Raw genomic sequence first — 16,291 nt, 5'->3', positions numbered from 1 at the left:
AGCAAAACAAAAATTCATTTAAGTTTATAAGATCTTGCTATCAAATAGACTACATGTTTCTTTTAACACAGTGTGAAATAGTGTTTTGGGTGCCTAACATGAGAGTAAAGAATAGAAAAAGACCCACATCATAGCATTATATGACAACACTAGTGGGAATGCAATAGGAAAATATTCTCATGTTGAACCAAGTGTGGTTTTGCTAGCTCTTAAATTCTGTAGACATGCCTAACTTACAGTTTACCTTCTATTTACCACCTTGCCTAATTTACCATCTGTTGGTAAATATGTAGTGTAAGGTCACTTGCAATTAAAGTAGAATATGTAAAGACTGGAGTAGTTCAGTGCTTTCTTTTCTCTCTTATCTTACTGCCTCAAAAAAAAAATCTGTTGCGTATTTGGGCTCCTGAAGTAGAAAGTTCTATCATAATTGCAAAATTGTAAAGGTGGGAATTGTTTTTTGCAAACCTTAAGGGAATTCCTATGCCAAATCTTGAATTGTGTTCGTGAAATGAACTGGCATCAATAACAGTGTTTAAACTTGCTTGAATTCTGTGGCTATGCTTAAATATGAAACAGTTTAGGGGGAAAAAAAAAAATCCCTCAACTTTTTTGTCTTGTGCCAACATCTGATGAATATCTCATACTGGATAGGTGTAATTGAATTGGTTTTGAACTCTAAATGAATGTCCATATATGCCTTACAACAATTCTACTTTTTAAACTGCCTGCTTGCATCTGATAGGTATAGGTATAGAGTAGCAGTACTTAATTGGACTGCTTCTTTAGAAGGTATTTATTAGTCTACTACTCTAATTCCCTACGGAGTTCTTTAGAGCTTAAAACATATTACATTCCAGACTGTATAATGCCAAATATTTCAAAACTTCTTTTTGAAACCCCCTGAGAAGAATGCAAGCCCAGTGGTGGGCTAATGTCAGTCCTTTTGAGGAACTGCTACAAAAAATGCACTTTCCTATCCCCTCCCAAATTAACTGAAGCAGACATTGGAGTCTAATAAATGAAGTCCTTGAGAGGACTTATATTTTGAAAGGCCTGCTGTGTGAAGATTAAAAGACTATAGCTAATAGGCACCTTTTTTTGGTAAATGCTAACTAGAATTTACTTTTCATCAAAATGTTTAGAAACAGTAATTTCTTTTTCCTTATGTGATTTTTTTTTTTTCCACTTGAGCAGGTAACTGATCTGTTGTGATGGTGCTCTTTACTATTAAAGCTAAAAATGAGATTTTTGATGTATGAAATGTTTGGTGCTGGTGTTGCTTTTAAATGGGATATAAGAATTAGGAGATTGTTCAAAGTTGTCATCTTCAACCTGTCTTGTATTTAAAAGCGATTTGTGAAAGACAAACTCCAGAGTTTGTAGTAGGTGGTTTTCAACAATACTTTTCTGTTTTTTTTTTTCAAAAGCAAACAAGCCACAATAAATTACTGCTTTTCAGGGAGCTTTTTAGTATTTAGTTATTGACTGCTTTGATTCAGACAAGTAGCTGAACCCCTCTTAGAGTAATAACAGGAAGATTAGATTAAGCATTTTGATTTGACTGCTGTTGAAAATGTTCACAGTTCCTGATTCCTGTTAGAAGCTATAGAAACGTGTTAAACTGACCGTTGTTAAACTGATTTTTTTTGTAGTACATTTTTGTTTAATATTAGAGAGAATAACAGATTTGAGCATAGCTTCAGCATAGCTGGGTAGTCAGCGGTGCAAGTGTGGCAGTGGAGAGGTAATAAAAAGCTGCAACGTTCTGACAGCTTCCACCAAATTTGCATTATTTCCAGATGAAAGTATAAGGAAATTAATTTATTTTGTTGTTTCATCCTGATTTATTACAGTACTTGAATTTTGTATGTCATCCAAATTGCATACTATCAACTAAGACAAAAATAATCATGTGTTTGGTATTCCAAGCTTTCACCATATATTAATGTGGTAGAAAAAGTATTAAGAAAATCCATGATTTTGTTTAATAAGTGTGCTGCCCTGAAATGTCAGAATATCAGCTTTTGTTCACAGTAGCAGAATTACTACTAAAGAGTGCTGTGTCAACACTGTGGTTTTTTACACCCTGTCAGCTTGTCTCCTAGTAAAGCTCTCTGCTTACCATGCGCTTCATGTTCCTTCACAGCGAGGCTGTTCACTGCTGCCTTAGTCAATAATGTGAACACCCCTCCCAGCCTTAACCAAGCCTATAATCTTTAATGACACTGAAATTTAATATGTTTTTTTCCCCCTTCTTTTGTTTACCATTACTTTGAAGAGTTCTTTCCCAAAAGAGAGCTTTTATTTTTAGGACTGCCTAGCTTTCTGCACGTACATTTGGTTTCATTGATGTCTAACGTGTTCAGCTGACGTCTTGGTAAAAACGTGATGGTGTTGGTGAGTCTTGAAACTGAGATATTTAATGTGGGCTTCTTTGTCTTGTATGGGTGGTGTACCCAGCTTCTGCCTGCTCACTGCTAAGTGAGAAGTAATGCTATGAAAGAAAAAAGTTGTGAATGGAAAGTGTTTTACACAGATGGTATGCTTATGAGTGCCCATTTGACAGGCTATGGGAAAAGTTTAGCTGAGGGACTTTATTTTCAGCTCTTCCAGGAATAACTTGTATAACTTTTTTACTTACTGTATCAGAAAGAGCTTGTTTTTTGATAACTGAGAAGACATGCATGGATTTATTTACTCATAAATCTCTTGTCTGTTTAGGCTGAGATTGACATTTAATGTGAGTGATAGTCTTGTAAATAAAATTCTGTGATCTTTTTGGGGTTGTTTTTTTTTTTCTTTGGACTGTTAAAAACACTGCATGATATAGCTGTAGGAAAGGAGTTAAGTGGAACCTTTCTTGTAGGACTAGGAGCATGTAAGTAGGATAGATTTTTTAAAAAAACATTTTTTTTTTTTACAAACATGATACTTTGCTTATCGTAGATTGATGTGATGGTTCGGAGGGGGAGCTAGAAATGCATTTAAACACTTGGAAGATAACAAGCAGGCTTCTAATCGTTTTTCTCTGTGTGAGCCACTGTGACTTTCTGCACTTCATAACGTAGCTGAATTTGTGTAAATTATCATAAAGATATGGAATGGTGCATCTTTGAGCCTGTTGCTTACTTGGTGTGCTTAAAGTATTTGCTCCAAAGAGATAGCCCTAAGAGTTGTACAGAAATAGTAAAATACATTAAAAACTGACAAATAAGTTTTTCCTGAGCCTTTTTTTCTTGGAAATGGCTAAATGATATTTTTTAAAAATCAGTTTGTGGGGGGAAAAAAAAAAACTTTCATAGAAAATTTCAGCCCAATGGGGTATGCAACTGAAAACAACCAGTGGTACTGGTGATGCGAAATACTATGGTACCACTGTTGAACATCAAGTCAGATTGAGTTTTCAGTGGAACTATGACCGTGTCTTTTGAACTTGAAATGGAAACTAGTCAACAGAAGGGAAGATGTGGCAGAAGAGTTGTTCCTGTTTTGCTCTCAGCTATGTTCTCAATCTTTGCTTCTGTTGGGTGGTTTTTGGTGCACTTTCCTAGGTGCTGTAGGCATAGAAAAGGCAAGGCATCCAGGCAGCCTTTCTACATGCCTTTTCAGAAGCCTGCATCTTCTGTTAATTGTGAAGACTGGAATCCAAAGAATCAGGAACGTGAAGAGACATCTTGGTGGCATTGCCAATATAGTAGTATTGGGTATGGCTTACTTGGTGGTCGAAAAAGAGGAGAGTGGTGGGAACAATGAAAGCGAATATGTTTGTGTAGATATGAGCCTGACTTTGAGACTGGTGAGATGGATATTTTTCATCTGGGCTGATGAACTTTAAAGGACTGTGTTTGCAATTTTGTTTTTTCAAGATGGCAGTATTTTTGCTTATTAAATGTAAAACAATGACAGGTAGTAGTTCCACTGTAGAGCTGAAAACATTTTTGAAATGTAACCTTGAAGAAATGTCCTGTAGCTCTGGCAGTCCCTCCATTTAAATTTGTTGACTCAACAGGCTTTATCATCATGTAGAGCATGTAATTAGAATGATTATAATAGTTAAGAAGAACTATAGGGAAAACATGAATATTTTTCACACTTAAACTAAAAAATAAGCTGTTCATCTGTGTTATGGTAGAAAAGCTCCAAAGCACAAAACTGTGACAGTGTTTTTCTGTGTAAATCGTGCTTGTGCAACTGCTGTTGATAGTTCAAAATAAAACAAATTTCTGCATAAACCAGAAAAAACCCAAAACCAAAACACATCCCTTTTTATTCCTGTAAGGTCCTTTTTGTCCCTTAAGTCTGGGAAGTTTCTTAGAGGTGGTTGATTTTTTTTTGTGGGAGCAGTTAACAGAGACAGAGAAAAACTAATAACGTATTCTTGCTGTCTGAACAAATGAATTTCTTCCACATGTAACTGATAGTGTGGTAGAGTAACTTGTTTAACACTGATGTATACACAGTACAATACTTGAGACGCAAAACAGTTTTGAACAGTGTTCTTTGAGTTTAAGATGACCAAATAGTATTGATGTAACTAAAACATTACTGCATATGCTAATTTGGGGATTCCGTTCTTGGTGTTTTCTGTGTGTTTTATGAAGTAGCTAATGAACTGGATGTACATGGAAGTAGATGGCATCATTTCTTCATGGCTATGACCATCATCTTTCTAGATCTTCTCTCTGCCTTGTCTTTTCAGTTGTAAGATTCAAGCAGATTTCTCTGCAAAATGCAATGTATTATTTCATTTAGATGCTACAGTTCTTTTTTTGCATGTTAAGTACCTTTGTGAAGCCTTAATTTTCTCTCGTCTTTATTTATATAACATGGAAAATGTTTTTTGCAGTAAATAATCACTGCTAAGTAATTCATTCACAAATTTCTCCATACTACCTCCAATTTATAGTTTTGAATCATGCAAAGATTTTTGTGATCTCTGATAAACTGCTCACAAGGAGCTTTCTGTTGGGGCCTGTAAGATTCACGTGTTGTACTTCTTTTCTGTTGACCTTATGAAAAACATGGAATTAAAAAAAAAAAAATTAAAAGATACTGTCAGTTAAATTACCAATTCATAGTACACTTTTACCTGTAATATATTTTTGGTATGATACTTATTCACAAGTGTCATCATCACTTAATCATGTGATGTATTAAATACATATTATCATACTTCATGAGAAGTCTTATTGGCTAGTTCTATCATTTCGGTGAACTGTGACAAGATCAGATGTGTAATTTAACCAAAACTATGGACTGTAACTTATTTAAAGGTTCACCGATTTCTGTCTCTAGATTATTTGCTTCGTTGAGATTAAAAGTGGAAGCTTTTACGTTTTAAATTTTTTTTTCTTACTCGTTCCCAGGTCTCCCCATCTTTCATGAATGTGATACATTTGTGTTTTGATACAGGCTATATTAAAGATGACTTTGTTTTATGATATAGACCGTATTCCTGATTTCATCATCCTATTTAGATGTGGAGTCTGTTAGATCTTCTGGACTCAACAGTCCAATGTGTGGAAAAAACATTTTTGGTGGTTGAAGTTGATACTTTTGCAGGATTAGTCCATGGTTTCTATTATATAATGAAGTATTCTGAACATACTTGTCTGGGTGGTTTTTTAATTAAAATAGGTGTCAGAAAAATATTTCCTGTTTGCATTCTGATAATGTGATTATTTAATTCAGGGTTTCATATGATGAGGCTTTTATTATGGCCAGTGACCCCTTGGAAGGCTTTCATGAAGTGAACCTCGCTTCGCCTACTACACCAGATCTTCTTGGAGTAAATGAGCCAGGGACTCGGGAACAAACTACCTCACCCAGTGTTATCTACCGACCACATCCTTCTGTTGTGTCTTCCACACCAATCCAACCCAATGCATTAAATGTTTCTGACCTTCCCACACAACCTGTTTATTCATCTCCCAGACAGCTGAATTGTGGAGAAGCATCAGGTGTCAGGTAAGTTCTGTGTGTCTGTCTATTTAAATTGCTGATGTTTGTTGCATATAAACTGCTTGCTTTACTAAAGATATAATATTAATATTACTTACAATGTTGTAATATTAAATTGTGACCATAATGGCACATTCAACACTACTGCTGCCATTTCTAAAATATTTCTTCTTAATGTATTCTATAAATAAAAAATATATCGCTCTCTTTACAGCATCAATGTTACCGACGCAGTACTTTGTTCTACCTCTGGACCCCAGGGTGGGTCATTCAATCACAATAATTCCAGAAAGGAGAGCAATAACGCAGAGAGAGAGTTTTTGCAGGGTGCTACAGTAGCAGATGTTGCTGAAGGAAATGAAGATATTTTTGGGTTGAGTACAGACAGTTTATCTCACTTACGGAGCCCATCTGTACTGGAAGTAAGAGAAAAGGGCTATGAAAGATTGAAAGAAGAACTTGCAAAAGCTCAGAGGGTAAGGCTTGTTGTCTTGTCTCCTCCCGCTTTTTCTCTCTTCAAAGTGGTTCTAATATTGCAGAATGATAGATGGGCCAGAAGATGCAGTCTGAATCTACTAATTTCTTATAGAATTTTTAGGATGTAATTATTTTATGTAAAGTTATTCTGAATGTGTGCAGTGCTAATGTCTTAGAATTATTCCTTGATAGTGTTTTTTTTTCTAGTGCTGCTGCTACTTAACCGTGGAAAGCTTTTGCTGCAATATCTGGTTAAACACGCTTTTGCTTTGAAATGTAGACCATTCCTTCATTCTGACAGTTGAGAATAAGAGTGATTTTCTGTCACCATACATTGTTACCATATAAGTATTTATAGATGCTGATTATATACCTCTCGAGGCTTCTTTCTCCTAGAGTATAAAAGTGTAGCATGTATCATGGAATATAGAAATGCTTTAGGACAGGGGTACTTGTGATGTTTCAAAGGGGAATGCCTGCATAGGAAAGAAGCAATAAAGATGTCGCTGGTGTTCTTCAGAGTACTGTTACACCACACTTCAAATTGAATATGGATACCTTTAAAGACACTGTGGCTCAATTCATTAATATTTGTAAAGCGCTTTGTCTTGTTTGGATGGATGGTGCTATATAAATGCAAAGCTATTATTTATCATTTTAACATCCCTCTGTGCTTAAACTTTCAAGTAGATTTTGTGCTATTTGTATCTGTGCCCTTTCCTCTCCTCTACATGATTGCATTCTTGTTTGGATTTAAGCTCATCTTATCTTGTGTTTGAACTTGTTTTCCCCTGTTTGTTGCCTCATCTTGTTGAATGTAGTCATCGTTTCTGTCATAGTTGCATTTGCCCTTGTTAATGTGAATCTTAAATATGGATTCTGACATCACTTCTTCTGTTGATTGTTTTATTGCTGAGTAGTTGCTTCCTTTGCTAATGTGTTCATTTGCTTAGCATTTGACCACTGAAAGGAAACATTAACCTGAGCTAAGTTTGAGGACCCGCATGTGAATATATAATCCTAGCAGTTAAACTTGGGACCTTAGAAAGTAAGAACAAATTAAAGTTTAAACTTTAGAAAAGCTCTTCCAGCTCCTGACAGTCTGCCAAAGTACAGGTAACATACTTGAAAACCACAACTCAGATCTGCTACTGTTGCCTTGGAATTATCTGAAAATCTTATGCCAGTGTATACCACTTTGTCTCTTAAAGATTGAAATGTTTCCTGTTTCACTCCAAGATTTGTTAAGGTCGTTTTTAAGGAAATGGCATTAAGGCTGCTAGGACATACTAACTACATGTTATGTATTTTCAAACCCCTTGGGTCGTCTTAACAAAAGCCATTCAGCACTAACTTGAGACTGTTGATGTCAAAGTTCTTGCTAATTCTCAATCCATCAGGTTGCTTCTTACCAGTGTTATACTGGATGGATAACTTTGTCTGCTTGTCTTCCTAAACTTGCACTGTTCTAGAACTGCTCAGTAACACAGGAGTCATAGCAGGAGTCTTTACAGATTGTACAACAATAAACCCTATTCCTTCCGTACTTTCTTCCACTTACTGTATGAGGACTATGGTTCGAATTTGTTGCAGCTGTGATCAGAAAGGCAACTAGAAAGGAAGTAGGAATTTTGAAGCTTAGGGATCCACTGTCTCATTTTTTTTCATGTCTCTGCTTGGAGTGCAAATTTTTTCTTAATATGCTCTCAGTTTTTTATATTAGAGAATATATGTATGGCGTGTAATTGTTAGACATTTAAGTATGGTTCTTGAAGAAATTATTCAGGAATAGAATAAGATTTTTTTCTCTTTTGTGTATGCCTTGTATTTCCTAAGTCTACAGACTTCACTTGTCAAAATGAACAGCATTGCTGGCAAAATTGCTAAAGGGAAAAAAAAAGTCTTTCAAAAATTTGTTTCTTGACGAGAAGAAATACGCTTTCTACTTCAATCTAGATCGGTTGCAGCACCAAATCATGGCATAAGATTGGGAGAAAGGTTGGGTCAGAGGTAACAGCAGGGCAGCGTTCTATACTAATGGAGCATATAAGATTTGACATACTTTTGCCTTAAAATGCCCCCTTAATTAAAATGACATAGATTTTTTTGCTCTTGGAGACCATTCAGGTAATTTTTGCTTATTTTCTCACTGAAGACTTAATTTCTGGTTATATTCTGTAAAATGGAGCTGAAGAGCCCTTGCTTTAGATGATCTGAACCTTTCTCCTTGTTTTGCTACCCTTTTAAAGCAGCAGCAGGAAAATTGAGGAGGTGTTAAAAGGCTTTAGTGATTCAGTGCCTGGGACCTTATCTCCTCATGTCTCTTTGCATTTGCTTTTTTTCTGCCATATTTGGATTGAGCTGTGTCACCGTGGTTACTGAAGGTAGATCAACCACATGTAGATAACATCTGAGAGAATAGTGCTGATATTTTGATATATGGTATTTCTTGATGTGCAAGTTTAGTGGAGTCCTTGCAAAGGAATACCTTTTTGTTTGCTTTTCATCTTACGTAACCAGCATGTTGCATGTATTTTGGACAGCTTGCTTGTAGTTTCTAAGCTGTGGCAGTTCATAGTCATGTTTTCCTTGAATTTTTGTGTGGTTTGGCCTTGAAGTTATTTCCTCATCAATCAGACTGTCAATATAATGATGTCATCCATGACTGCAGAGGGAAACTTAGGTTTCTGTGTTATGTTTTCTCTTGGAGTGTTGAAATTATCAGCTGTCAGTGATGGTTAGCCCCCTTCTCTGGTGAGGAAAGAGCAGTCTGCCAGAGATGTTGGTTGCAAATACTGTATTTGGTTTGAGAATGAATTCCATGCTTCCCACGGTCTTTGGAGTAACATCTGTAGGCTTGTTGGTAACAAGTAAAACCATGTTTGACTTTTTGTAGTAGAAATCTGAATTACTGATACTTCCCTAGCAGAGTGAAATTGAGAGTTTTTTCCACACTGATACAGTGATTCTTGTGAAAGTATAGAATATGGTATTGTAAATTTCAACGTAGTTTAAGAACCTGATCCTCAGATCTAGGTTTTTCTTTCAAAGGCTTCAATTTCTGTATGCATTCTTCATCTCAGAAACAAACTGAGTGTTACAATTTTATCTCTTGTCTTCAGATCTTGTGTGTCAATACAGGATTTGAAGTAGATTTTTTTCTGTTGTTCCGCCTGTATCATCAAAGAATCCAATGTAACAGAGGCTATTGCCATTATTATAGTGTTTATGCACAGGCTGACACTAGTGGTTAAATATCTTTATTTTTCCACAGTAAAACATGACATTTTAAAACTCTGCGTGGATTAATGAATAAATAAATTCACAATAACTATCCAGGAATTCCAGTAGTAGTCTACAGTACATTGAGCACTTTTAAATTTCTGTTGTCATTTGCTTATAAGGTAACGAACAATAAAAATGAGGATGCTCCAGAATAATATACCATCCCAGAACTCCTCTGAAGAGTATGCTTTCAAGCTGTTCTAAACCAAAATTGCACTTGAACTGTAAGGCCACTGGCTTGTGATTGTTAAAGATGGGTTGGTTCTCTGAAGGTGGTTAGCAGTTCCTTGCTGTCTTTGAGTGATGAAAGTTTTCAGTTTCCACACCTCTGACTGATGCTGTTGCAGTGTATTGTAGGCATAGAAATTTTCTCAGGCAAGTAGGAGGCTACATGCAAGCAAAACAGAAGCATCTTCATCCACACCATAAGATGGTAATTCAGTAGTTTGTGAAATGCTCTTACCTCTGAAAAGATATTCTGGACCTTCTTTCACATTAAACACCCTTGGAAATATGGTTGCAATGGACTAATTTTTATGTAGCTTGTTTAACTTGGGTGCTGAGTGAAGTCAAGTCAAATAGGAATGTATTCTAATATAAATACAAACTTTTTTTTGACAACTTCAGAATTCAGCAGTATCCCATGGTTCTGATTTTAGGTGATATCTGTAGAAGATCTTCGTTCTTTCGTTGATCTTCTGCATCTAGTTCTGACTTGGTTAAATTGCTGAACTAGATACAGGATGATTTTCTTTCTAGAATTTAAAATATGAATGGTTTTGAAGCAGTAACTAGCATTTCTTATCTCACCGATTCTTTCTAAAGACCCACCTTGTAGTCTGTTTGTGAAGATCAAAGTGAAATAAGCAATAATATGACTCTTTGATAGAGGATTTTTTTAACTTTAAGGTTTTTTCCATGCAAGTTAATTTTTTTTGCCTACTTCAGTAACTCTGTGTGTTGTGCTTTATAATAGCTTATCTTCTTCATGTAGTTACTTTTTCAGAACACTAATTTGGGAAGGGCTGCAGCATGGATGGTTAATCTAGCACACGCAGTTGTCTTTTCTGCCTCTATATTGTGACTGGGAAGTCTCCAGTAGTGCCTTTAAGACACAGGCAGTAGTAATGTTTCTAATAACTGCTAAGCTTTTTGCTTTGGGCACTCTTTATTTCTGCCCTGCTTAAAAAACCTGAGCTGTTGAACTTGCTTGCCAAAATAATGTTATATTATGCTCCTCCTGAATCATGTCATGGAAACTTGCCCAGTGTTTGATCTAGCTAAGCAGCCATGCGTAGTAGACTGCCTGGTGTTGTCTCCTTTTTGTTGTCATTAAGTAGCTGAACTTGTCTGCCTAAATTTCAATCTAACCCCCCCCTAATCTTTCCAGTTGCAGGCAAAACTGCATCTTTCTTAAAATACTGTATTGATAGTGGTAGCCCAAAAGTGAACCTGGGGTAGTTCTACCTTCGTTGTGAGTTTGGTGACTCTTGACCTGATTATTAATATAACGTCCTTTTAAGATGTATTCATGTGTATGTAACATTTTCCTTACAAATCAGTGAAGTAAACCAAAGGAAAGGTATTGATGTATTCTCTGCGTTTATAGGAACACATGAAACTGGAGCTTTAAGCATTTTGCATCAGAATCTTTCATTTCCTTATTAAGAACCATACTTTATGTGGGAAATACTTTAAATCAACACAAAATTAATGAATTAAATTTTGTTTTCTCTTTTTCTTTAACCTCTTCTTTTTTCAGTATTCTTTTTCTTTGACTTTTTGTATTCCTTTTTCCTTCTCTTCCCTCCATCTGTAGCTATTTTCCTGCCTTTTTTTTTTGTTGTTTGAAAGATAGGTCACTGTGTGCAGAATAGCAGCTAGTAAGTAAAAGTTTGAGTACTATTTGAGAAATACCATCTTTGGAAAAAACCTATCATTTAAGTGGTACCTTTCAACATAGTTAAAAGGTTGTATATGGAAAGCAAAAAATCAAAACAGCAAACAAACTAGACTAAAAATCAATCAAAATACCCAAAGTTAAAACCAAATAAAAGAAGGGAGAAATAATGCCTTTGATACTAAATGAGTCTAGAACAGTCCTTAAACACTTGTGGAATTTAGGAGCTGAAGTCAAACAGGACCCTTCATCATAGAGGAAAATGTATTGCCAGTTTCACTGCAGAAGTGGAGAGCAAGACCTAATATCAGCATGCTACAAGGCAAGATGTGGTTTCCCACATCATTGTGTACAACATTACTCAATCATGAAGACTTTGGGAGAAAACTAAGCACCTCCCAGAAACACAAGGGAAGCTGCCATTTGGGCCTCTTCATGACTCTAGTGACTGGCCTCCCAGAGTTTTCTGAAGGCAGCCGTTTTCTTTACTGGATTCTGGAGGTTTTCAAAGCAAATCATTGCTAGATTGTATTTGGAGTCTTTAACACGTCAGAGACAGGCTTGGGTCCTGCATTTCAAGAGTGATGGTGGTGTAATAGCTAGCTTGGCAGGGGGAAAAGAAGGAGGAACTCGATGGGGGATGGAAGGGGAGTTATGGCCAGAAAAAAAATGCAGTCAGAGTAGGCTGTCTGCTGCTTTTCTTTCCCTTACTTTTCTCTCCATTCTCTTTCTTGCAAGAGATTCCAGGGTTCAATGGTTGGGAAAGGGGAGAGGAACTCTTCTTTCAAATTCCTTGTCAAACTTTTTGTACTTCTCTGCAAATTACCCCATTTCTCCCTCAGAATTGGGACAATACAGATGAGATTGAGCATGTGTAATGCTTATACTACCAAATCTGTGTTAAAATCTTACTGTAAAAGTGGTATAGTCAGGCCACTCAAATTTTAGTGGTGTAGACAAAATTTTGAATTTCATTAAGTTGCTTTGATTTATATATCTGCATAAACAAGAACAAGGATATAATTACAGTGTGATTTTGGAATTGTATTAGTTGTAAGGAGATACACAGGAGACTATAGTAAAATATGCTTTAAGATTCTTTTAGAATTGGGGATTGTCTTGAGACAAAGCTTTTTTGAAAATTTTTTTTAGAAGGATTACTTTCTTTAAGTGTCTGTTAAGAAATGGGTAAACAGAACTGGTATTCTGTCTGTCCCAATAATTAATTTGATCTATATTCTAAGTGACTTTAGTCTTCTATACTTTAAAGAAAAAAAGCTTTTTTTACTTCGGAGAGTTTTGGAAATGCTGATGTCTAGGTTAGAGGTACTTTAGATTGGCCTGGTATATTGCTGTATAGCAGGAAGAATAGCTATATGTATGTGCAGCATTAATTTAATTACTTCTAGTGTTAAGATTAATATTTTGAAAGGCTTTGTTTAGCAAAGGTTTTATGTTCCTCTGATTATTTTTTTCTTTTTCTTCCCCCTCTCTGTGGTATTAGCTTTAAAAGGCCAAATTACTACTCTAAGTCAGAATAAATAACTTTCAATTTTTCATAGGAGCTGAAGTTAAAAGATGAAGAATGTGAAAGGCTTTCTAAAGTGCGAGATCAACTTGGACAGGAATTGGAAGAACTTACAGCTAGTCTGTTTGAGGTTTGTTGGAGTCTTCGATGTGATATACTTAAAGGAAGCTGAGCCAGATGTTTTATGTAGAATCAGTATATTGTATGCTGAATTTTTCTGCTATAAGCTTATAAAGGGATTTGTGTTCTGAAGACCTGGGTGTGTTGAAGTAGAGGCTTAAGAGCAAGCAGTAGACTTTTCACTTAGATGAAAGAGACCTTGTTGAGCTTGTCAGTCTGCCTAGACACAAAATGAAGAAAATAAGGAAAATATATCAGAAAGCTTAAAACTATTTAGGCTTATTTTTTGACATAACTATTTTGAGACAGCTTCTCTGTCTGACAACAAGGCTATCTAGAGAGAGCTAAATTTGGGGTTGCCATGGTGACTAAATAAAAAAATATCATAGTTCCAGATCAATGGAGGTAGCAAGTACATAACTTAACCATGCTTTCAGCTTTTGAATTCTGGGTCTGGCAGCATGCTACTCCCACAAGCTTGAAAAGAAACATTAATACTGAGTGATGCACCAGGGTGGAACCTGGTTACCAAGTGAGAAGCCTGAACTTTAAGTGGGACCTTTTCATTTGAGAAAAAGGCAGTAATGCCAGCAAGGACTGTGCATTTGTATTACACAGAAAAAAATCTTAAATCCATGCTTGAAGCAGGATCAATTATCATTTTATCATAGGAATATATATAGGAATGCCTAGAGGCTAAATTGTGATACCCATAACTGTCAGAATAAATTTCATAATCCGGGGATGATTTATATGTTTACCAAATCGTAAGTATTGGTTTTCAGCATATGCATAAAGATACAACCATTAGGTATGTTTCAGAAACAGTATTTAAACCTATGATGTTGTATTGATATGAAAGTGCTATTAAAACCTTGAAAATACTGACATTCAAAAATCAAATTACAAACCGCTCTGTGGGTTGGCAATGCATTTTATTTCCTCATCCTGGTAGGGTAGTTATTTAAAATATTAAGCAGTTCCTGTGTGTAGAGAATAAATGGGAGGCTGGAAAGGTACTTTTTAGCATAAAAACTTGTGTATGTTGCGGGGGGGGAAGGAAAATGTGGGGCAGGTGTTTTAACTGTAGAAGAATAAAAATAAAATCATCAGCGAAATTTTATATTAATGACACTTCATAACTTAGAACAATGTTATCAATTTGTTAAAGCCATGTTTGAAATATAGCGTATTAGCAATAATTGTTTGAGTTTTAATGATTTGGAACTCCCAACTGTTGTGGGCATGTCACTTGAATTTTATTTTGTGATTTGATTTCATTAAGAGGCCCTAACAAAACACAGTGTTGAGGTTTCTTGATTTTTGCACTGGGACCTACAGCCCTTGAATTCACCTTCTATTCTGAATCCCGCTAATTTCAGTGACCGTATAAGTGGATATGCTGGAGCTTATATTAATGCATCCCAATGGAGGATCGAGACTTGTTTTGCACAGCTGGGTGTATATATTACATTATTACACTGTAATAGCACTGTAACATGCTTTGCTTTCAAAGGTGCATCACTAAGCAGAAACTGCATGGTCAATGTTAAATGTATTTGTACACATTGTATAAATGTGTATGTTCCCATTCCTGCATGTGTCTGTTGTTACTTAAGAGAATTTTACAAACCCATATTATACAGCCATGTTGTATGCCAGTGGGAGCCAGATCTTTTGGTATGATGATGTATGAACTTTTTTGTTTTATTTATATAGCGTCCAGATACGTGCTAGGCGCTTTACAGATATGAGAAGGATCCTATTCCAAGTAATTTAGTCGGTGGCCCTGATCTTTCAATCTTTGTTGCCTTCAGTAAGTACTAAATAAGAACAGTAATTTGATCACAGGCGCAAATTGCTGGATCAGAGCCTAAACAAATACATTATGCAGACAAAAGGCTTAGAGGTATGAGGTAAAAGGATGTTTAAAAAATTCCCAGTCCTTTTACACTTCTTTGTTGGCTTAGCCTTGTTTCTTTACTTGGATTGGTTTTTAGTGCCTTTTCTGTTCTACTTAAGAAGTGTTTATTAATCCATAAACTATTTTAAGCTGTTGCTTTGTCTGTTTTATTGATGGTAAGGATTTAGACTTCATAATTGTTTGACCAGTTCCTTCATGCAGGAATTTACAGTTGACTATAACTGGTTGTTCTGGCTAGAAGAAGGGAGAAGTTCTTTTGAATGTGCTACTGTGCTCATGTTGCTTTTGTTGCTACTGGTTGAGTCTTTCTCTTGGGGGTCAAGGAACTTGACTTGTCAGCCACCGAAGCGTGACTGGAGCCTGGCACCCATGACAGGTATTGTTCCTGCTGGAGCAGGTGGGTGGAGTTGCTGAATTTCTGAATTTGGGCTCAGGACCAAGGAGAAGAAACTTGGTGGGCCGGTGATGAATCCAAATGATAGATCTGTAGGTATTTTTTGGTATGTAACTATTTAATTTTGGATTGTTGCACAACTTACTATTCACAAGTAGTCTCTGTGAAGCAAAAGTATGTCCTTAGTTTTTTTTTTTACTGGATCTTATAAATTTGTGTGAAGCATTTACACTAGCTAAACATTTTTTTATAGGAAGCACACAAAATGGTTAAAGAAGCTAATGTCAAACAAGCTGCAGCAGAAAAACAGTTAAAAGAAGCACAGGGAAAGGTGAGTTTTTTCCTACTTGCTTGCTTTGTCTTTTCACATGGTTGTAAATCTAAAGTGTGAATCATAAAGATGTAAATACAGCATTACCTGTATGCGTTATTAAAATATATACTAAGTTGTCTTGTGTTGCCTTGACATATTCTTAGCTAACACCTGTGGGCACAGAGCTGGTGTTTCAGCATCATATCAGAAAGCTAGCAAGGTGCATAGGAAGCCAGTGTCACTACGGTATGCAATTGCATAGGCATCTGTGTGTTAGTACTGTTGGAAGATGAAGTCTTGATTTGAACCAACATAACTGGAAATTTTGTTAAATGATTTAACATATTCATAGCCTAATATGATATTTTTGTTTGTTAATGACTATT

The 16,291-nt window shown here is 35.9% G+C and overlaps 1 protein-coding gene across 2 annotated transcripts in view; it reads left to right on the top strand.

The window, feature by feature from the left end:
• Window positions 1–5,697: 5,697 nt before the first annotated feature.
• Window positions 5,698–16,291, top strand: part of RAB3IP (RAB3A interacting protein) — a 26,790-nt gene continuing 16,196 nt past the window's right edge. Inside the window, exons 1-4 of one of the 2 annotated variants that reach the window (XM_009327551.1) lie at window positions 5,698–5,970; window positions 6,179–6,440; window positions 13,189–13,284; window positions 15,846–15,923. In XM_009327551.1, the coding sequence (XP_009325826.1) occupies window positions 5,720–5,970; window positions 6,179–6,440; window positions 13,189–13,284; window positions 15,846–15,923 (687 nt within the window). In that variant the 5' untranslated portion in view covers window positions 5,698–5,719. The remainder of the gene's footprint in view (window positions 5,971–6,178; window positions 6,441–13,188; window positions 13,285–15,845; window positions 15,924–16,291) is intronic. The other variant, XM_009327552.1, reaches the window with a different exon arrangement.

Source organism: Pygoscelis adeliae, unplaced genomic scaffold (genome assembly GCF_000699105.1).
Source record: "Pygoscelis adeliae isolate BGI_AS28 unplaced genomic scaffold, ASM69910v1 Scaffold113, whole genome shotgun sequence".
NCBI lineage: Eukaryota > Metazoa > Chordata > Aves > Sphenisciformes > Spheniscidae > Pygoscelis > Pygoscelis adeliae.
The sequence above is the reverse complement of the archived record's forward strand: the minus strand, read 5'-3'. Positions and strand labels throughout refer to the sequence as shown.